Source organism: Typopeltis vanoorti, chromosome 21 (genome assembly GCF_054136105.1).
Source record: "Typopeltis vanoorti isolate ZY-2024b chromosome 21, IOZ_Tvanoo_1.0, whole genome shotgun sequence".
Taxonomy (NCBI): Eukaryota; Metazoa; Arthropoda; class Arachnida; order Uropygi; family Thelyphonidae; genus Typopeltis; species Typopeltis vanoorti.
Genome location: NC_143569.1, coordinates 70863871 through 70888304, shown reverse-complemented (window position 1 = coordinate 70888304; position 24434 = coordinate 70863871). Strand labels below are relative to the sequence as shown.

At 37.8% G+C, this 24434-nt stretch overlaps 1 protein-coding gene across 2 annotated transcripts in view; it reads right to left on the bottom strand.

Moving 5' to 3' along the window:
* The window catches only part of LOC150094960 (ragulator complex protein LAMTOR4-like), an 84282-nt gene that overhangs the window by 6540 nt on the left and 53308 nt on the right, over positions 1–24434 (bottom strand). For both annotated transcript variants that reach the window (XM_090411235.1, XM_090411236.1), the window contains exon 3: positions 24114–24234. In XM_090411235.1, the coding sequence (XP_090267361.1) occupies positions 24114–24234 (121 nt within the window). The remainder of the gene's footprint in view (positions 1–24113; positions 24235–24434) is intronic.

Here is a 24434-nt window from a genome sequence, read left to right as displayed (position 1 = left end):
ACTTATCTTTTAACGCAGTGTAACTATATTTTTTTTTGTAACAAAATCTTGTATGATAAACTGTGAATTATGTGAATTTAAATTAACATATCTATATCTCTAGCATGAATGTAGGTCACAAAAAGGGCAGATATGAGAGAAATCATTAGTGAAATATTATAAATGAAAGAATGCGTATTATTCATCAACATAGGGCAAAGATCGCCCTAATACTATAAGAGCAGCATAAGCACCTGCGAGCATCACATCTAAGAAGACATCATGACGCATACGTTCCGGAAACAAGAAGTCCCGTATGTTGATCGGTGAAGTCACCCAGCCTGAGACCAATGGGTGAGACGATAAGAGAAATTCAAACTCGGAAAGGTGGCGCTCTAGGGGAGCGTATAAAACACGCGACATGGAAGTAAATCCCCCCCGTTTTTTCTTGTTCCTGCATTTCTCTTCGTGTGCTCCAAGAGTTCATCGCAGTTCAGCTCTCATTTTTGAGGGCTGACTTACGAAAGGATCCGGCATGACACCGCAGCAGATTTTGGCAAGATCAATCATAGGCCGTCAACGAGAAGGCAATCGACGTAAAACCTTAGCAGAGAGATAGTGCCCAACTCAGGTGAGCACGTGTAACCCACGTAGCGATAAGATCGAGACAACCAGAATCGAAACAAAGAAGGAAGGATGGAAGAAAACCAATAAAGAATAGATAAGTACTCTCACTTTTTCTAGCCCCTTTTGAGAATTGACTAACAGTGTTAAGAGAATGCATCTTAAAATTTGTAATGGAAGAAAGAGTGAAGAACTAAGATTTATGTAAATGACTATGCTTTTGAAATGAACTTTAAGAACTTTCAGTTAGATAGATTCTGTCGTAATTAATCCAAGAGAGATTATAAATGTGCTAAAATGCCTTAATGTCCAATTGAGCTGTAATTAAGAATGTATTATATGTTGAGTTATTGAATATTGCTAACATTTGGAAGTCAATGCATAAATGATTTAAGAGAGAGAGAGGGTGAGAGAAAGGTAGATTAAGTTAGAATTGATAACTACTTTAACTTGCATGGCATTATATAATGAGTTTAATAAATATTTTGGTTCCTTACTTACATGTGTTTCTGATCACGATGACTGACTTTGACCCTTCATAAAACTTTGAACCTGTGATCGTGTGTGCGTGCGGGGATACCCCAATTGAAAATAGTAGGGCACAACTGCAAATAAAATAAGCCAGAGAGCCCAAGGCTTCTAGGAATTCAATTAACATTATTAGTGGCACCTGATATTCTGTGATTACCCTAAAGGCTGAATTTCTCTCTAACCTTAAGGCCCAGACTGGTGCAAATAACAAATAAATTTTTCCTGAGTGACCAGAATAACTCAATGGAATTCAGGGAAGAGGTAATTCTGGTGGCCCTTAAAAGGTTAAATTACGTAAGAAAAGGTATAAGAGAAGCGAGACATAATGTTAAGATTAACATTAACGAAGATCACATAACAATGGCGCAACCGTACTTAACAAAGAGGTACATGCGATAGAATTTGATATAGTGGCTGAAGTAGGAAGGATAAAGTTAAATATATTGCCTTGATATATCAATATCAGAGATATACGATGCAACAGTTCATATTTATAACTCATGCAGAGAAGGTAGTCATTCCAGAGGACACTGTTTGATCTGGATACTGTGTTGTAAGATACCCAACTTTTAAGGTTTAAACTATTCAATACAGTAGTGATGTTTTTAGTTTTCTCCAAAATGGTAGAAAAATAAAAATTATTCTTGCGAATGTAATCTAACACTCACAAGAAATGTAGCAAACAATGGCTAGAGACAGGGGGTAAAATATCAAGATTCTGCCAATAGGTTCAGAAATATCCGAAATGTATGCGACTGGAACCATGCATTATCTTTGAGTGTAGAAATATAGGAATCTACCCTATGTTGAATGTGACAAGAGTTGTATATTTGATTCCATTAGTGCAGATTCAATAAAGCACTGTGTCTAACAGATTTTATTCGTGTTGATGTTTAGCAGAGTAACCACATCTATAGATAATATTAAATTCGTTTAGTTAAATTATTCCACCAATATTTTGCCTTCGTCATCTATGCATCTTCAGTGGGCACAAATTAAGGCATTGAGCATAAGCACACAGGCAAGAATGCAAGCACAGACTGGATGTGCTTGCTTTCTTAATATAGGACCCTACATTCTGACACCCTGTGGACTGACAATTTGGGATTTTGGCAACCAAATTGTATTCTTACTGGCTTAAACCATAATGCAAATTGATGGGACAACATGACAGAATGTCATGCCAGTTGAGGAGTCATCCAGTTAAATAAGATCCTATTTTCGTCAGGAAGGGAACTAGCACAAAATAGTGAAAGTGAGCTACTGGAACACATCCTAACTCAACCATCAGCAGAGTTCAAGATCGGTACTGTCAACATAAGAAGCATCAATGGAAAAGAAATTGGACTAGCAGAGGAAGCAGATAAACAGGTGTGACAAACAAGAAAGACAAACACAGGTGAGATCTTTCTAAGCAACAAATACAAAATGTTATATTCAATCAGGGAAAAGAAGAAATAACTACAATATTCAATACTAAATACAAAAATAATCTTGAATGGCAGGCAATATCAAATAGAGTGAATATGGGAAATTATCAGAATAGGGAACACAATGTTGTATGCAGATGATATCGTGCTGTGTGCAGAATCAAGAGAGGTGGCAGATAAATTGGAAAGATGGAGGAGAGTACTGGAAGAGAGCAGTAAGAGGCTGAGCAGAAGTAAGACAAAGCACATGTGTTGCAAAAGGGATAGCAGCCAAGAGGCAGAAGGAAATATCATCGGGAATGTTAGTGACTTTATACTTCGATAATTTAGGTTCAACAGTGAAAGAGGATGGAGAGGTTAAGAAGGAAGTGGGATGCAGGATACAAGCTGGATGGAGGAACTGGAAAGAGAGAGAGAGATGGCTGGAGTGCTATGCAATAAGAGGGTGCCCCTCAATCTAAAGGGAAAAATCTACAGGACAGTAGTGAGACCAGCTATGCTATGGAAACTGTGGCCATGAGGGAAAATAACATCAGCAGGATGGAGGTAAGAGAGATGAGAATGCTTAGGTGGATGTGTGGTGTGACCAGAAAGGATCATCTGAGAAATGACTAAGTTAGGGGGAAACAGTGAAAGTTACGAATTTAGGAGCGAAGATACGGGAGGCAAGGTTGAGATGGTTTGATCATGTCACGAGGAGGGAGGATGAGTATGTGGGAAGAAAGGTCATGCAGATGGATGTGCAGGGGAAAAGGAAGCACGGGTAGCCAAAGAAGGATGGAGGGGAAGCTGGTGGAGGAGGACCTGAAGATGAACTTAGATGTGGAGGAGACTCATTAAAAACAGCGACCCTACTTAAGTGGCATAAGCTGAAGAAGTAGATCAGAATAGGGAATTGGACACGAGACTTATTTGTGCCTATGCATGGAGGAATTTGTTTCGAGGCATTAGAGAAGGCAGCTTCTCGAATGAAAGCTTCTCTAATAAAAGAACGAATGAGGCATTAGAGAAAGGGTGTTTAAGGGTCAAAGCTGTATAACTGAGAGGAGACCTCCACATAGCCTTTAAAGGAATGCAGAGAACCAACCAGGGCTTCTGACCTAATGTCCAATCTTCACTTTCTCGTGGTGCACTCTGTTGAGTATCCACTTGGATACTGAACGAACGAGGATGGGCTGGCAATTTGGGATTTAGCCGACCAAATTGTATTCTTATTGGTTAAACCAAAATAAAAAATGATGGTACGACATGACAAAATTTCATGTCGGCTGGGGCGTCGCCCGGTTAAACAAGGCCCCCCGTTGTTTTCGCCGGGGAACCAGCGTGAACAGCGAAAAGTCAGCTACTGGAACAAATCTGAAAACAAACCCCAACTCAACATCACCAGAGTTAAAGATTGGTACTATCAATGTAAGAAGCCTGAATGGCAAAGAAATGGAGCTAGCGGAGGAATTAGATAAGTACCAGATCGACATAATAGGGGTGACTGAAACAAAAAAGACAAAAACTGGTGAGATCTTTCTGAGCAATATATACAAAATGTTATATTCAGGCAATGACAATCGAGGAAAAGAAGGAGTAGCCATAGTATTCAACACAAAATACGAGGCTAATCTTCTTGAATGGCAGTCAGTCTCAAGTAGAGTAATGTGGGCAAATATCAGAATGGGGAACTGGACAATGAGACTTATTTGTGCCTACGGTCCCACAGAAGGTTCTACTAAGGTAGAAGTGGAGGAATTTTTTGAGGATTTAGAGAAAGCATCTGACACAATGAAAAAGGAAAAGTTGGTCCTTGTTGGGGATCTAAATAGCAGAGTAGGAAATGATTGTCAGACATACAAAAAATATATTGGGAAAATTTGGAGAAAAGAGCAAAGCTAATAATAATGGCAAATATCTGTTGGATTTCTGCTCAGGACATGGACTGGTTATTACTAACACCATGTTCCAACATAAAAATGTGCAAAAATTCACATGGAGAGAAGAGGCAAGGAATAAGAAAAGTCTCATTGACTATGTTATTGTTGATAGTGATGTTTTCTCCTTGGTGCAGGACACCAGAGTGTACAGAGGATTTGAAATTGGAAGTGATCACTATTTAGTCTTGAGCAGGATAAAATTGAATTTCATATTGAAAAGAATGACATGTAAGAAAGTTTTTTAAAAAAAGCAAATAAAAGTTGAGCAGCTCTAAGATGTGAACTGTAGACTAAAATACACAAAGATTCTTGATGAAAAAATTAAAGAGTTTGAGAACAGGAATCAAACCTTGGGGATTCAGTGGCAAACTCTGAAGAAAACATTGATTGATTCTGCCAGAGAGGCATGTGGTGAGGTTGTTTGCAAGGATAGAAAAATTAGAACTCCATGGTGGACACAGGAAGTTAACGAGGTAGTGAAGGAAAAGAAAAAAGCCTATCAAAAGTTCCTGGTAAATAAGTCAGCTTTTGCTCGTAGAGAATATAGAAACAAATGCAAGAATGCTAAACACTGTGTAAAACTAGCTAAACAAAAGTCATGGGAGGACTTTGGCAAGAATATAGAAAATAAATATCAAGAAGGTGGCAAAATATTCTGGAAGTTGTTGAAGAAGCTTAGGAATGGAAGAAAGAGTACTGTAAAAGGAGTTAGAGATGATAAAGGTGGCATGAAAATGGGAGAAAAAGATATCCTTGAAGTATGGAGTAATTACTTTGAAAATTTGCTAAATGAAACAAGCAGTGAGGACAGCACAGTGGTAAAAAACACTGACCAGGCATGCAGTCAGGAATACATAACCATACTTGAAGTAGAAAAAGTCATCAAAGGCTTGAAATGTGGAAAGGCAGCAGGAGTAGATGATATTCGATCAGAAATGCTGAAGTATGGTGGTATAAGAGTCTTACAGTGGCTGCACTGCATAGTTCAGAAAGCCTGGACAGAGGGATGGATTCCCAATGATTGGAGTACAGCTCTCATAGTACCCAAATATAAAAAGGGAAATAAAACTGAATGTGAGAATTACAGAGATATTTCCCTACTGAGTGTTCCTAGCAAGATCTATGCAAGTATACTTGAGAAACGGTTGTGAAGAATTGTGGAAGAAAAGCTTGGTGAAGAACAAGCTGGAATCAGGTCAAATAGAGGCTGTCAGGATCAGATCTTCACTTTACGACAAATAGTCGAGAAAGCATGGAAATATAACAGAGATCTGTATTTAAGTTTTGTCGATTTGGAAAAGGCATATGACAAGGTGCCAAGAGAGAAGCTATTCAATACGCTACAGTTATATGGTGTATATCAAGCAATACTTATCTTTATTTGAGTTGTAAGTCAGCAGTTAGAATTGAAGGAAGTACAGGAAGATGGTTTAATGTTAAATCTTGTGTGAGACAAGGATGTACATTATCCCCTCTGTTATTCATTATCTATATGGATTACATCATGAAAGAAAGTGGTATTAAACATGATATAAAATTTGGTATTAAACATGATATAAAATTTAGAGATGTTAATGTCAGCTCTTTGCTTTATGCGGATGATGTTATACTTCTAAATAAATCTGCTACAAGTCTGCAAGATTCTCTGACTAAACTGAATAGCTGTGGTAATAGATATGATATGAAGGTCAGCAATAAAAAGACAAAGACAACAAAAATAGGCAGATCGTTGAAAATGTCAACTGTGTTGTGAATTGAGAACCTGTGGAACAAGTAAAACATTTCAGCTACTTAGGCACGATTTTTACTGAAGATGGTAAATTAAATATAGAAATAGACAACAGAATCAGCAAAGCTGGTATGGTGGGAAGTCAATTAAATAAATTCATATGGAATAAGAGAGAAATTAGTCGGAACACTAAATTAGCTATATACAAGACAGTGTTCAAACCAGTTTTAACTTATGGATCTGAGAGCTGGGTCAGAATTAAAACACTTGACCAAAGACTAGAGACCGCAGATATGAGAGTCCTGAGAAAGATTATAGGCATGAATCGATGGCAATATCATATTAAAAATGAGGATATTAGGAAAGAACTTGACATTGTCAGCATCCAGGAATGCGTTAGCAGAGCTAATCTCAGGTGGTATGGTCACATAAACAGAATGGGTGGAGAAAGATTAGCAAAACAAGTGTTCTCTGCCAGGTTGGCAGCAAAACGACCCACAGGAAGACCAAGATATAGGTCGATTGATACTGTACAAAGTGCCTTAGAAGATAGAAATATAAGATCTGATAATGTTGGAGTCTTGACAAGTAACAGACTGATTTGGAGGAAAATTGTAGATAGGAAGTTAGTAACGATGTAAATTTTTCGTGTAGTACTATCATATCCTGTATACCTCAAGGGCTCACTTTAGTGAGTACGGGCATGGCAAACCCGAGATACCAGATGTTGGACCATGCCTTACTTCATGTAATATATATCTGTTATATTTTTCTGTAGACTGGTCCATCCTCTTCTTTCTTTGCTTCTTTCTCCTCTCCTTACCCCTGATGCTATTAGAGTAATCGAGGGATTGGGCTGAGTCTTTCCCATCTTGCTAAGTCATTTCGTCTTATGCAGCCACCGAAGAAGGCAAGCTAGCCTGAATAGGTGCCGGTCCCAAGCCCAGATAAATGCCAGGGTTGATGTCAGGAAGGGCATCCGGTAGTAAAACTTCAATGCCAGCTCAAACTATGATATGATTCAAAGAGAAAATGATATAAGGGCTAGGCATACCCCGTAAGCGATGCACTGCCACATCGCCCTACAGCTGCGAGAAGTGGACGAGGGCTACTGCATCAAGGGCGGGTGCGGTTAAAGAAGTGAGCTCAGCAGGTGGAGAGGATGTTGCGAGTGGGAACACTGAATGTTGGAAGCATGACTGGAAGGGGAAGAGAGGTAGCAGACATGATGAGGAAGAGGAAGTTGGACATTTTGTGTGCGCAGGAGACAAGGTGGAAGGGGGGGAAAGGCAAAGGAACTGGGAGATGGATATAAATTGTTCTACTCTGGAGTGAATAATGAGGGAAGAAATGGTGTAGGAATTGTGGTGTGTGGCAGAATGAAGGGTGAAGTACTGGAAGTGGGTAGAAGGAACGATAGGATCATGCGAATGAAATTGGGTCTTGGAGAAGAGCGGGTGGTCGTATTATGTGTATATGCCCCGCAAGTTGGTTGTACAGCAGAGGAGAAAGATGAGTTTTGGAACGTGTTAGATGAAGAAATGAGGGAATTGGAAGAAAATTAGATAGTGATTGTCGGACGAGACTTGAACGGACACATAGGACGACAGAGTAGAGACTGTGAAAGGGTGCATGGTGGCAACGGAGTGGGAATGATGAACTAGGAAGGAGAGAGCGTTGTGGACTTTGCAGTAGCATTTGATCTGGCAATTGTGAACTCGTTTTTCTACAAGAGGGAAGAACATTTGATAACATTTAGGAGTGGTAACAACAGTTCACAAATTGACTACATTTTGACTAGAAGAAAACATCTTAAGGTTTTGACAAATTGTAAAGTAATTCCAACAGATCAAATAGCACAGCAACACCGACTGCTGTGCACAGACTTTAAAATAAGATCGAAGATAAGAACCTCTGGATGCCATGGGATGAAGACAATTAAGTGGTTTCACTTAAAAGAGGAGAGTGTGAGGAATCGTTTTAGGGAGAGGGTGTTAGAGAGGATTTCGGATGGACTGGAAAGTGTACAAGATTGGTGGAAACATAATTCAAAAGTAATCCTGAGCTGTGCAATCAAGGTGCTTGGTGAGATATCTGGAAAGATTAGAGAGCAGAAGGAGGGTTGGTGGTGGAATAATAATGTACAAGTGGCAGTGACAGCTAAGAGGAAGGCAAAACAGAAGTGTGATGAGTCAAGAGTGGAAGAGGACAGAGAGGTGTGCAAAGCGAGAAAGCAAGAAGTCGAGAGTTGTGGTTACCAACTAGCGAAATGTAGAAATAAAGCAGCGAAGGACATCTTACATGTGAGGCAGATCAAAGACGCTGAAGGAAGATTATGGAGGGATGTGGACATAAGAAACAGATGGAAAATATACTTTGAGGGACTTTTGAATGAGGAAAATGCAAGAACTCACAGAGGAGATGGGCAGCCTTCTGAGGGGATGGTGCAGAACATCAGTAGAGTGGAAGTGACGGAGGCCATGAAGAGGATGAGGAATGGAAAATCGGTGGGCCGTGACAGAATTCCAGTGGAGGCATGGAAGGCACTGAGGGAAGAGGGAACTGACCTGCTGTGGGACCTGTTCATGAAAGTTTGCCAACAGGAAAATATACCCGAGGAATGGAGAGAGAGTAATCTTGTCCCCATCTACAAGGGTAAAGAGGATGCACAAGACTGTAAAAATTACAGAGGAATAAAGTTGATGTCCCACACAATGAAAATCCTAGAAAGGGTTCTTGATGGTAGATTGAGGAAGGAGGTGGAGATTGCAAAGGAACAATTTGGCTTCATGCCTGGTAGATCAACAACAGATGCTATCTTTGGGTTACGACAGATGATGGAAAAATATCGAGAGAAACAAAGGGAGCTACATCTGGCATTTATTGATCTGGAGAAAGCATACGATAGAGTGCCAAGGCAAGAAGTCTGGAGGTGTCTGAGGGAGAAGAAGGTGCCGGAGAAATATGTCAGGTTGTTGCGGGAAATGTACAGAAATGTGAAGACAAGTGTTCGGACCTGTCTGGGACAGACAGAAAGTTTTCAAGTAACAGTTGGCTTGCATCAAGGGTCAGCATTAAGTCCGTTTCTGTTTAAAATTGTGATGGAGGTGCATCTTTTCTCACCTCCTCTTAACAGAGGAGGTGAGAGAAGATGCGCCTTGGACAATGTTGTATGCAGATGACATCTTGCTGTGTGCAGATTCAAGAGAAGAAGCGGGAACTAAACTGGAGAAACGTACTGGAAGAGAGAGATATGAGACTGAGCAGAAGTAAGACAGAGTATATGTGTTGCACAGTGGGTGGCGGACAGGAGACAGATCTGGGCTGGAAGGAAATGTCATCAGGAAGGTGAGAGACTTTAGATACTTAGGTTCAACAGTGGAAGAAGAAGATGGAGGAGCTGAGAAGGAAGTGGGATGCAGGATACAAGTGGGTTGGAGGAACCGGAGGGAGATGGGTGGAGTGTTATGCGATAAGAGGGTACCGATCAATCTGAAAGGCAAAATATATAGGACGGTAGTGAGGCCAGCTATGACATATGCTATAGAAACTGTGGCCCCTGAGGAAAAATAACATCAGCAGGATGGAAGGAGCAGAGATGAGAATGCTTAGGTGGATGTGCGGTATGACCAGAAAGGATCATCTGAGAAATGACTATGTCAGGGGAACAGTGAAAGTTACAAACTTAGGAGCGAAAATACAGGAGGCAAGGTTGAGATTGTTTGGTCATGTGATGAGGAGGGAGGACGAATATGTGGGAAGAAGGGTCATGCAGATGGATGTGCAAGGACGGCGGAAGCATGGGCGGCCAAAGAAGAGATGGAGGGAGCTGGTAGAAGAGGACTTGAGTATGAAGAACTTGGATGTGGTGACAGCCCAAGACAGGAAGGTGTAGAGGAGACTCAATATCAACAGTGACCCCACTTAAGTGGGAGAAGCTGCAGAAGAAGAACTATCATATCCTGTACACCCCCTTGAGGGTACATGGCAGGAATTTGATGATGATGATGATGGAGAAGGCAGCTAGCACAACGAAAGAGGAAAAGTTGATCCTTGTTGGAGATCTAAACAGCAGAGTAGGAAATAATTACCAGACATATGGAAATGTTTTGTGAAAATTTGGAGAAAAGAGCAAAGTTAATAACAATGGTAAGTACCTGTTAGATTTCTGTTCAGGATGTGGACTAGCTATTACTAACACCACTTTCCAACATGCAAATGGCACAGTTCACATGCAGAGAAGATGTAAGAAATAAGACAAATGTTACTGAGAGAGGGAGCAATGTTTTCCCACTAGTTCAGAACACAAGTATACAAAGGATTTGAAATTGGAAGTGATCATTTAATTTTGAGTAGGATAAAACTGAATTTCATATTGAAAAGAAGAGTGTGTAAGAAAGTTTTAAAATGAATCCAAGTTGAGCAACTTTCAGATGTGAACTGCAGACTAAAATACTAACATTATTCAAGAAAAAAAAATGAAAGAGTTTGAAAACAAGAACCAAACTTTAGAGATTCGGTAGCAGATCCTGAAGAAAACATGATTCAGCCAGAAAGACAAGTGGTGAGTAAGTCTGCAACCTACTCAAGTGGTGAGTAGGTCTGGTGAGTAAATCTGCAAGAATAGAAAAATCAGAATCAGGAAAAAAAAAACTGTGTAAAGCTAGCTAAACACAAGTCATGGAAAGACTTTGACAAGAACACAGAAAATGAATATCAGGAAGATGGCAAAATTTTGAAGGGTACTGAAAAAGCTTAGAAATGGAGAAAAGAGTACTATAAAAAATAATCAGAGAAGATCAAGGTGACATGAAAACTGAAGATACAGATATTCTAGGTGATTGGGGTAATTACTTGGAAAGATTGCTAAATAAAACAAGCAATGACAGAACAATAGCATAAACATTCTGGAGCAATGCAATCAGAAGTAGATATCAATACCTCAGGTAGAGAATGCTATCTGAAATGTGGAAAGGCAGCTGGAATAGATGATAATCAACACGAAATACTCAAATATGGAAGTCTTACAGTCGCTGCATTGCATAATTCAGAAGGCTAGGTCCAAGGGCCGAATTCCAGATGATTGGAGTACAGTTCACATAGTACTTACCTATAAAAAGGTAAATAAAACTCAATACGAGAATTACAGAGGTATTTCTCTATCGAGTGTTTCTGGTAAGATTTATGCAAGTATACTTTAGAAATGGCTAAGAAACAATTTGAAATGAAAACTTGGTGAAGAGCAAGTGGATTAAGGCCAATAAAAGTTGAAAAACGAAAATCTGATCCTGCCACAGGATCAGATTTTCACTTTAAGGCAAATATCTGAGAATTCATGGGAACATAAGGATCTGTAATTAAGTTTTGTAGATCTGGAAAAGACACATGACAAGATGCCAAGAGGAAACCTGTTCAAACAATCCAGTTATTTATTTAAAAGCTCTCATGGCTTACTCACGTAACAAAAAATATTATTCAAAAACTCCAAATAAACAGGGTGATAAAAATTAAAGAATCCCTGTTTAAGGCCTTGTGGAGCACCATCCAGTGATCCCAATGCTGCGAAACTTTGCAGGATACATTGTGCATCATGCAGAAGCAATATCTTAGGAAAAAAAATAAATAAATAAAAAAAAAATTAGTTCCAATATTCACCATGCCAGGGGCACTGTAAACACTAAATGCATGGAATTTGCATATCACACAACTCGGCAGGTGTATGGAAGGTTTAAAAAGATGGACATGGTTTTTTTCTCTTCATTCTGGTTGTTGATATCGTCCACACAAAGTGATGGCATTAACTTTGCTCCAACATGCTTTGCTCGTAAAGCTGTACTACCCAAATAATTGCAATGCTGTTGCACTCCACGAATTTCGTCGCCTGAACAAATGTCGAAGAGGTCCACTATTTTCATCTGCTTCTGCAATGCACGATTAGTTGTTATGAAGAAATAGGATCGCTGGCAGTAAGACCTGGCAGAGGTCACAAACCAATCAGTTCATAACAAGTGAATGAAGTTGCTACTGCCATTGTGGAGAAAGCCATGAATAACAGTGTTGGTTCCTGCAGTGCATGTGCTGTATCAAGACAAGTGGATGTGCCTTATACAACTGTCTGGAAATTTCTACTGAAGATTCTGCATTTCTACCCATTCGAGAGATAAACCCTGCCACAAGAGTTGCATCTGCAGGACTGAAAGTCGACTGACATTCGCTTTAATATTCATTGCTCAAGTGCAGTTGGATGTTGCGTGGGAGTGGAAAATTTTGTGGGGGGAGATGAGGCTCACTTTCACCTGAACAGAGCTGTGAATACCCACAATTGCCAGATAGTATGGGCTACACAAAACCTTCTTGCAAATCCAACAAATTCCTTTGCATTTACCTTAAGGTACTTTCTTGTTCAGCTTTACAGCTTCATTTATCATTGGAGACATTTGCCAGTCAGATCCTGTGACCCGCTCAGTTACTGCTGAGAAGTATCATGATATGATAAACAGGTTTGTTGTGCCATAGCTACAGCAGCACCTGTGCATGGATGCAATCATTTTCATGCAGGATGCCCCCCCGCCCCCTCTACACATCGGTTGATCCGTACAGGAAGTTCTTCGAGAACATTTCATGGAAGCTAGAGCTGCGAGTTTCCCACTGCATGGCCACCTTGTTCACCTTATCTGACCTCCTGCAACTTCTGGATCTGGAGATTTCTCAAAGACAGGGTTTATCAGGATCATCCTGATAAACCTTCATAACATAGCATGTGCACAACATTAGTCCCAAGCAGCTACTTTCTGCAGTTGAACACATTGTGTAGAGATGCAATTTGTGGCATACCAGAAAGGGCAGCATATAATGGAATAATGGAAGAGAATAAAAATGTGTCATTTATGCTTGTGTTGCTTTTCTCCTTATTATATACACAGAAAAATTACTACATGTACATTTTGTACATCATGCAGTACTCCTGGTGGTGAATTCTGGAACTTTTTTCTCTCTTTAGATGTTGCTTCCATATGGCATACAATGTATTTCTGCAAAGTACTGCAGCATTTGGATCACTGGGTGGTGCTAAACAAGGCCTTAAATAGGGATAAAGTTTGATCATTCTGTATTTCATCCAATGTTATGTGGACATCATCAGGGAGACAGACAAATAACTACATTCAAAACATGAATCACAAGAATGAATCAAAGCTATAAAATAAAAATAATAGAAAATAATAATAAAACTATTTATTTACTAGAGCTAAATGGTGTAATGGAACATTATAACAAGAAATACTTAGTTACTATTTGACTTGTAGGTTAGCTGTTAGAATTGAAGGAGTTACAGGAAGATAGTTTGATTTTAAATCAGGCATGAAACAAGGGTGCACATTATTCCCACTTTATTCATCATATGGATCATAATGAACAAAGGAAATGGAGTTTATACAGTTGTTAAGAGATAACTACCTGAGACAGCATGTAATGGAAGGGACAAGAGATTCTAGAGTGTTAGATCTGGTCATAACATCGGAGAACATATTAATAAATAATTTAATTACACTGTCTCCACTTAGGGAAAGTGATCACATGGTCTTGACCTGGGAGATTGTAAGATGTGCTGAATATTCTGTTAAGAAGGGGTATATGTGGAATTACAAGGCTGGTCATAATAGATTGTGTGTTATGACAAGTTGAGAAGTCAGCTTTCAGCAGTGCTTTGGCATGAGAATTTGAAAGGGAGAGATGTCGATGGTGCATGGGAGATTGTCAAGGAGTTTTAAAGAAAGATGTATCAGATTGTATTCCCAAAGTCAGAAGGAGAAATCAAGTAGGAGTAAGATGGATGAATAATATTATTAAGTAGGAGTTGCAGATAAAGAAAATGTTGTGGAGGAAGTATAAAGAAAATGTGATGAGCATTCCCATGAGTAGTACAAGGTACAGGCAAAGAGAGTAACCCGTATGGTAAGGAAAGCCAAAGCCAATTATGAGAGGAAGCTAGCTGATGAATCCAAAAGAAACCCTCCTCTTACCATTATCTATAACTTCATTTCCTACTTTCTATGCTGCTGCAATTTAACAATCTGCAAATGAATTTAGACATCTTAGAAACATGTCTTTAATGCATGATAAATTATGCTTTAGTTGTGAATAAAAAATCTTCCAAAATAAATGAACTCTTTGGTTAAAATGAATGATATTTTATTTGCTAATTTCACTCCAAGACAAATACTAGTTCAGGCATACATGTTCATTCCCTATTTATCATGATATACTTGAATTCATCCTTCATAGGATAAAGAGCAAAATTGAAAAACTGCAGAAGCAGCAAGGGTTAAAGCACATAAGATTACTTGACAACGTCCACATCTGCATTACTGTGCTCAAGTCTGGTCCCCTTGGTTTCTTGGGGATGAGGAAGTGGTGGAGAGGATTCAGAGGCAAGTGACCAAAATGGTGAGTGGCCTGTGGAATGTTCCCTATGAGGATAGACTGAAGGTGTGTGAATTGCAGAAGATGGTTGATAGAAGTAAAGAGATATGATAGAAACATTTTAAGTTTCTTAAAGGATTTTATAAGATAGATGCAAGAGAAATGTTTCAGCACTTGGCTAGAGAAACCAGAACAAGGGGTCATCTCTTGGTAAGTAGGGGTGTGAGGACTAGATTTTTTGCTTGGAGAGTGGTGAATAAGTGGAATTGGCTGCCAGAGTCAGTTGGAGTTCTTTGTCTGTTAATGGGTTCAAGGAAAGGTATGATAGATTGGTCTCCTGCGATGAGTCTTCAGACTCCATGGCAGTATGGCGGTGCCTGTATAATAATAATAATTCCTCATGATTTCTTAAATGCATTGTTTAGCAAATTACTGAGAAATTATATTCTAGCAACTTTTAATTCTTCTTTAGCCAAAAAATATTAACTTCTCCCTCTCATATCATTGATAGCTGACAATTTTTTTTAAATATCACGAAAGAATTTGTAAGACTTTCATTTTTTTGGGGGGGGGGGATGTTTATATGAAAACATTTATCAGTGAGACATGCAATTAATATTTTTGGAATAACTGAATTTCTTCAAATATGGAATTTCCACCGCTTACAGAACATATATCAGAGGATACATGTCTTTCTATATTTCTAATGATTTATTTTCTTTATAGTTTCAATTGTCATTTTTGACATATTATTCATAAATCTCAGGTAATATACCTCTTTATATATCCCTCTGTCCTTGTATGTTTTATATTATTCATATGGTGTTTTATATTATTATAGATGTATTATAATTAAAGGTAGATGAATAAATATCATTAGAAGAAAGGCAATCCTAACTAATCTATATTCTTAAGCTAAAAGATCATATAAACTGATATTAGTTTGACCAGAAAGTTTTTAGTATACTAAATTTCCAGCTAGAGAGATGATTGAGGCACTCATGGATATATCCTATATATCCATTCACTATTAAGTGAATCTGATACCTTAATGGTTACTATTCATCTTTCACAAAAAAGGTTTAATTTCATTCAATACGAAAAAGAACAAAACTCATCTACAAAACAAAATGGAAGAAGGATAATTATTATTATTGCATCATCTGTAGAGTCAGCAGACTCATTGTGGGAGGGTCATTCAACAGACAACATATTTATCATACCAAATCTTAACATCCTTAACATTCCTTGCATTAACAACACATTCTGGTATGTATTCCATTCACTAACAATTCTCCATGTAAAAATCTACTTCTCACACCCTCTTCACCACACTCATACATAGCTTTCAGGAATGACCTCTGAATTTCCCCCTCTCGCCTTCTAGTCTTTTTATAATCTCATCTGGGTTAATCCGATAAATCCTCACACTAACTTAAATGTCTCTATCATATTGCCTCTTTTTCTCCTATCTGCTAAACTCTGTAATCCACATTTTTTTAACCTTTCACCAGCAATGATATTGTCTTTGGACAATACAGAACTCTGGAATGCTCTCTGGATGCCTCTCCAATATCTCCACATCACACTGAAATCCAGGTGACTAGATTTGAGCACAATAGTCCGAGTGTGGTCTGACTAGTGCTTTATACAGTGGCACAACCACTTCCTTATCCCTATATGTTAGAATACTTCTTATCATAGCAGCACTATGATGTGCAGCCTTTGCAACACTAGCAATATGCCCTCTAAACTTCAGTCTACTATCAACCATCACTCCCAAATTTTTAATATCATCCAATTCCTGCAGTACAGCACTATCGATATAGTATACAGCCTTATATTTGTGCACTCCAAAATGCAACACCTTGCACTTATTGATATTAAAACCACAATCCTACTCTTTAGTCCAAGTCAAAAGTCTATTCAAATCTTCCTGAAAGAAACTAACATTAGGAGTACTACTTATAATTCTTCCCAACTTTGCATCATCTGCAAACGACTGAAGATCCCCAGACAGACCGCATGATGTACTGTTCAAAAACAAGTTAAACAGCAGAGGTTCAAGAACAGAATCCTGGGCATCCCACTGGTTACCCTCCTTTTTTGAGATGCTGCTCCATCATACGCAACTCATTGGTGTCGTTCAGAGACAATCTTCAATCCATCTACCCTATATACTATCTATTCCCATACTCCGCAGCTTGTACACCAACTTAACATGTGGTCATCTATCAAACACTTTTACAAAGTCCAAAAATATCACTGTATATGATTCTCTCTTATCTAACACACCCATTACCTATCATAAAATGCAAGTAAATTGCTAAAACAGGACCTACCCTTTACAAATCCATGCTCGTAAAGAATACTATGTCCATCAACCTAATCCTGTATTCTATTCCTAACCAATCTCTCTCCAACACCTTGACCACAACCACAGTTATACAGACTGGTTCTTAATTGGAAACTTCTGTCCTAGAAGAATGCTTGTGGAGTGGTACTATTTTACCTTCTTTCCACTCCTTAGGAACCCTACGCACTGCAAAACTTGCATTAAATAACCAGGTCAAGGGCGGAGTCAACTGTGGTAAACATTCCTTAAGAATACGTGGTGATGTGTCATTCATTTCCACAGCCTTATTAACATCTAACCCAACCAACACCTGATACACCTCTGATTCTTTCACTTCTAATTCTCCTAATACCTGCCTCCCTTCTATATATTGCACAGCATCATTTACACCCATATGATATATGCTGAGAAAGTGCTCATTCAATAATTCCACTATATCCTTTGCAATTGTTATTTTATTGCTATGACTACCCACCAGTGTCAACCTGCTCTAATTATTCTTTCTCTTGCTTGCCATAAAAATTCACTCGAGTTAACCTTGGCCTAACCAGCTAATCTTCTCTCATACTACACCTTTTCTTTCTTTACCATGCTCATCACCTTTCTAGCTTGCATTGTATATTCTTTGTTGGTCCGATCACCACCAACTGTCTTGTACCTTCTCCATAACATTTTATTTTCCAGCACAGCTTGCTCGATTTCACTGTTCATCCATTTCATTCCTATTCTATTTACTCGCTTAAATCTTGGTATGCAGTTATGCATTGCTTTTATCAGATACTGCCTTGTGAGTTTCCATGCATTGACAACATCTTTTCCACTAAGCTCATCTACCCAATGTACTGATGCTAACTGACTACAGAGCTTCCTATAATCTCCTGTTTTATACACTTACATATATCCATTTTTGGCTTCATCACAACAAATACCTCATGATCACTCTCACCAATTGGCAGCAGTGTCAACACCTCAATAACAACTACAACTTGTGAAGTTATCACCAAATTCAAAACATTAAAGTCTCCAGTTGCTTCAATCACATGCTGCTTAAGATATTTATCTCTCAGAAATTCAATAAACTCGTTCACCTTGTCCCCATACACTATCTCCGACTTCCAGTCTATATTCCTGTAATTAAACTCTCCCATCAGGATCATCTTTTTTATATGCCGAACTAATTTGCCTAAACATTTCACAATCAGTATTCTCTTCTTTCCCTTGCCTATAACAGCATCCTATCAGATATACTAGCCTGTTTATTTCAACTTAACACCACATGGATTCAAAATCTGTGCATGCACTATCAAATTCTACACTTTGTGGACACAATTCTTCTGCAATCGTTAACCGCACTCTTCCTCTCCTCTTTTCACATTTCTATCCTTCTGGAAAATTATATATTCTTCCATTTCTATTCCTGACATCACATCCTCCTTAGACAATCAAGTTTCACTTATTCCAATTATCTTTGGGCATACTGGCTCAATCAATGCAACAAACTCAGCTCTTGTTTTGAATACTCCTTACATTTGTGTACAAATGTAACAATCTCTGTGTCTTTGAGGCTGTTCTACCAGCAACAATTCTCTATTCTAGCTGCTATATAATACATATACTATTGATATAATTAATTTATGTTTTAGGCTCATTATATTAAGAGAAATCCACCTTTGTTGGTGATGTGAAAGTGAGCAACGTAACTTATCTGAATGACCTCAGTACTCTCAAGGATGATCTTAAATTTGCAAAAATTGTGATTTAAATTTTTATGTGAATAAATTTAAGTACATCTAAAAATTATTTAATTATTTAAATTATTTATAAATTTAATTACATATTTATTAAAGAGAACTTCACTTATAGTGGAAAGAAGTAATGTTACTTTTATGTAAATTGCTTGATCGGATGAACATTGGATTATAGCCAATTTTGGTCCTCACTAAGATTTTTAAAGATACCAAGAAAATTTAGGCTTAACGTGTATTTAGAAGATACAATATATAAATTGTAATTAAATGTGAACAGTAGCCAGACAAAATTATGCCAAATAATTAGATTGAACTTCACATCCTGGTAGCAGTGTTGGATAGGAAATTTAAGAATTAGTTGCCCGTATCTTGGCGAGTTTCACACAACACTTTCACGATATGCAACTGATTCATGAAAGTCTCATTTGTACTTACTGTGGTAGAGCATACCAGTTCCCCCAGCACATTTGATTCTGTGCAGGATGTCCATGGCATGATTTGCTAAATCTGACTTACCGTAATTATGACAATACAGTAAATTCTCGATTTAACGGACTAATAGGGGCTAAGGGGTGTCTGTTAAATCGTGAATTTTTTTAAATAAAAATATCTATAACATTATACTGCAATTTTATCAATATTAGCACTATAATAACAAAAAAATTGTTTTACACACAATTTTCACACTTTTAGATAAGTTAATGTTCAATGTTGAGGTGCTTGGTTTAGGTAATCCTGCTTTGATAAAACTATCAAGTTTTTTTAAACTTTTGAATTCTACTGTTTCTTTATAATTAACTCCCTAAAATTATGAAAATGTTTGTAATAAAACTGCCGCAGAAAGTCACGGCACGTGACAAAAGAACCAATTACAGTGCAATTGGTGTGATCACATCCTAATCATTCGCTGAACATGTTTTATGAGCGGTGACTCATTTATGTCAGCTAAATTACTACAGTGTTTATCCAACATATGATGGCCTATTTGCCAAAATTTGTTAAAAATAACAGGAAATGGCCAGCCTGGCTGGCCGAGTGGTTAGTGTGTCTGCTCTCCAGTCAAGAGGTTGTGGGTTTGAATCCCACTGTGGGCATGGATGTTTGTGATTGTCTGTGGAAATACTAGTGGTGGTGGTCGGCAGTAGATGCCGTTGGTGTAGTTGTGGTCAGTTGGTGGATTGTGAGTGGTGGAAGCAGAGTTGTAGAATAGATGCCCTCTCTCGATGAGTCTTTGGACTCCCTGGAGGTGACAAATAATAATTAACAAAAAATACATTTAATTTAATTATAAGAAAATCTTGGTTAAAAGCATTTTAAAATTAACAGGGTGTTAATTTTCACGTGACTTATGGACCGGAAATTTTGTCCGTTAAATCGAGGGTTTAATGTACATGTGTTTGGAAAATGCCAAGGGTTGCAATATCACAGTCAGTCCATAATAAGCCAAGCTGCAACTACAAGGAACTTTACATACAAAAAAGAGATTGTCTTCAGGGGAACACTTTAGGGCACTAGCTTACCATAGGCTTTGAATGCAGATCAGAGATATTTCTTTAATTCTCTAGCTATCTTTTCTGAAGTGTTCCAGATACATACAGCAGAATGGAGGAAGCAACAAATATTTTATTGTTAGAATTGTAGCCATTTGATAAGAAAGTGTGATGAATACGGCAATTCAGCTGAGAGAGAGAGAAGACTAATTAGAACAGAAGTTGACAAAACTGTAATTAGATTTTTTTTTTAATACTATACCAGTAGAGGAAAAATCTATCTGTCCATGCAAGTTGGTTTTCTGTAAATTATAAAAGAAAATGAATCATGTCTAGAAAGATTAAATAACTATGTTCTTTTTTCTATGGTAAACAGAATTCTGAGGTACTAGCTGTTGAGGTGTGTAATTTCCAAAAGCAAATTAGCTGTAAGATGCCGAGCAATAAGGTTAAATTTCAGAACCTTGACATGCATCAGGACTTAAATGTTCTCTCATTATAAGGCAGATCTGATATCCAGAACTAACATTAACTTTTGACTGATTTCCATTTGAAAACTGCACTGGGTCATAATTTCTTGTTAGTATGCTTTTCATGCTAAAGAAAATTAGACATTCTCTATAGCAGCCTCTCATTAAGTGGAACAAGAAATCCCTTTTGTTTATGAATGTTCATCATCATCATCAAATTCCTGCCAGGTACCCTCAAGGGGGGTACAGGATATAATAGTACTACATGATAAATTTACATCATTACTAACTTCCTATCTACAATTTTCCTCCAGATCAGTCTGTTACTTGTCAAGACTCCAATATTATCAGATCTTATATTTCTGTCATCTAAGGCACTTTGTACTGTATCAATCCACCTATATCTTGGTCTTCCTCTGGGTCATTTTCCTGCCACACTGGAAGAGAACACTTGTTTTGTTAATTTTTCCTCGCCCATTCTGTTTAAGTGACCATACAACCTGAGATTAGATCTGCTAACGCATTCCTGGATGCTGACAATGTCAAGTTCTTTCCTAATAGTCTCGTTTTTAATATGATATTGCCATTGATGCCATCTGTTCACGCCTACAATCTTTCTCAGGACTCTCATATCTGGTCTCTAGTCTTTGGTCAAGTGTTTTACTTCTGATACAGCTCTCAGATCCATAAGTTAAAACTGGTTTGAACACTGTCTTGTATACAGCTAATTTAGTGTTCCGACTAATTTGTCTTATTCCATATGAATTTATTCAATTGATTTCCTACTATACCAGCTTTATTGATTCTGTTGTCTATTTCCATATTTAATTTACCGTCTTCACTAAAAATCGTACCTAAGTAGGTGAAATGTTTTACTTGTTCCACAGGTTCTCCGTTCACAATGCAGTTGACATTTTCAATGATTCTGCCTATTTTCATTGTCTTTCTTTTTATTGCTGACCTTCATACCATATCTATTACAACAGTTATTCAATTTAGTCAAGGAATCTTGCAGACTTATAGCAGATTTATTGATTAGTATAACATCATCCGCATAAAGCAAAGAGCTGACATTAACATCTCCAATTTTGATATCATGTTTAATACCACTTTCCTTTATAATGTGAACCATATAGATAATGAATAACAGAGAGGATAATATACATCCTTGTCTCACACCAGATTTAACATTAAACCATCTTCTGGTACTTCCATCAATTAACACCATATAATTGTTAACCCCATTGACACCATATAACTGTAGCGTATGGAAAATGTTCTCTCTTGGCACCTTATCATATGCCTTTTCCAGATCTACAAAACTCAAATAGAGATCTTTGTTATATTCCCATCATTTCTCCACTATTTGTGGTAAAGTGAAGATCTGATCCTGACAGCCTCTATTTGTCTGGAATCCAGCTTGTTCTTCACCAAGCTTTTCTTCTATAATTCTTCTCAACTGTTTCTCAAGTATACTTGCATATATCTTACCAGGAACATTCAGTAGGGAAATACCTCTGTAATTCTCACATGCAGTTTTATTTCCCTTTTTATATATGGGTATTATGAGAGCTCCACTCCAATCATTGGGAATTCATCCCTCTGTCCAGGCCTTCTAAACAATGCAGTGCAGCCACTGCAAGACTTTTATACCACCATACTTCAGCATTTCTGGTCGAATATCATCTACTCCTGCTACTTTTCCACATTTTAAGCCTTTGATGGCTTTTTCTACTTCAAGTATGGATATGTATTCCTGACTGTATGCCTGCTGAGTGTTTTTTTACCACTGTGCTATTACTGCTTGTTTCATTTAGCAATTTCTCGAAGTAATTACTCCATACTTCAAGGATATCTTTTTCTTCCGTTTTCATGTCACCTTTATCATCTCTAACTCCTTTTACAGCACTCTTTCCTCCATTCCTAAGCTTCTTCAACAACCTCCAAAATATCTTACCACCTTCTTGATATTTATTTTCTATGTTCTTGCCAAAGTCCTCCCATGACTTCTGTTTAGCTAGTTTTACACAGTGTTTAGCTTTCTTACATTTGTCTCTGTATTCTCTAAGAGCACAAGCTGACTTATTTGCCAGGAATTTTTGATATGTTTTCTTCTTTTCCTTCACTGGTCTTTGACTTCCTGTGTTCACCATGGAGTTCTGATTTTTCTATCCTTGCAGACAACCTCACCACATGCCACTCTGGCTGAATCAATCAAATTTTTCTACAAGGCTTGCCACTGAATCTCTGAAGTTTGGTTCCTGTTCTCAAACTCTTTCATTTTTTCTTCAATTATCTTTGTGTATTTTAGTCTACAGTTCAAATCTGAGAGCTGCTCAAGACCAAACAGTGATCACTTCCAATCTCAAATCCTCTGTACACTCTGGTGTCCTGCACAAGGGAGAAAACATCACTATCAACAATAACATAGTCAATGAGACTTTTCTTATTTCTTGCCTCTTCTCTCCATGTGAATTTGTGCACATTTTTATGTTAGAACATGGTGTTAGTAATAACCAGTCCATGTCCTGAGCAGAAATCCAACAGGTATTTACCATTATTATTAGCTTTGCTCTTTTCCCCAAATTTTCCCAATATATTTTTTGTATGTCTGACAATCATTTCCTACTCTGCTATTTAGATCCCCAACAAGGACCAACTTTTCCTTTTTCATTGTGTCAGATGCTTTTTCTAAAGCCTCAAAAAATTCCTCCACTTCTACCTTAGTAGAACCTTCTGTGGGACCATAGGCACAAATAAGTCTCATTGTCCAGTTCCTCATTCTCATATTTGCCCACATCACTCTACTTAAGACTGACTGCCATTCAAGAAGATTAGCCTCGTATTTAGTGTTGAATACAATGGCTACTCCTTTTCCTTGATTGTCATTGCCTGAATGCAACATTTTGTATTTATTGCTCAGAAAGATCTCACCAGTTTTTGTCTTTTTTGTTTCAGTCACCCCTATTATGTCGATCTGGTACTTATCTAATTCCTCCGCTAGCTCCATTTCTTTGCCATTCAGGCTTCTTATGTTGATAGTACCGATCTTTAACTCTGGTGATGTTGAGTTGGGGTTTGTTTTCAGATTTGTTCCAGTAGCTGACTTTTCGCTGTTCACGCTGGTTCCCTGGTGAAAACAACGGGGGCCTTGTTTAACCGGGGCAACACCCCAACCGGCATGAAATTTTGTCATGTTGTACCATCATTTTGTAATTTGGTTTAAGCCAATAAGAATTACAATTTGGTCGGCTTCATGGATGTTGTATATTATTAATTCATAACACTAGCATGTTATGAGAGCTATAAACAACATCTAGAAATTTGACTAAATCAGCACAAAAAACATTACTGCTATTTTATACAGAACTTAATTATTAACAAAATGTAAACACTTCAGTGTGCATACTTACTAGAGAGTCTCTTAAAAGTTCCGTCATTTTCTGGAAGGATTAAGTTTGTTTTATCAGCCATTTTCACCATATTCATAATAATTCCAGCAACATGCTCATCATTTTCGAGATCTCCTCCAGACTGGAATTTAAATTAAATTCTTTAAGATAGCCAAGAAAAATATTAAATTGTGAATGATATAAAAAAGAACTAAATCTCACAATCAATATGACTGACTGTACACAGTCTGTACACACAACTATACAAAGCATATTTGTTAATTATAAAAAAAAAAAAAAAATCAGCTAATGTGAGAATTATCATGTAATGTCATGCAATTG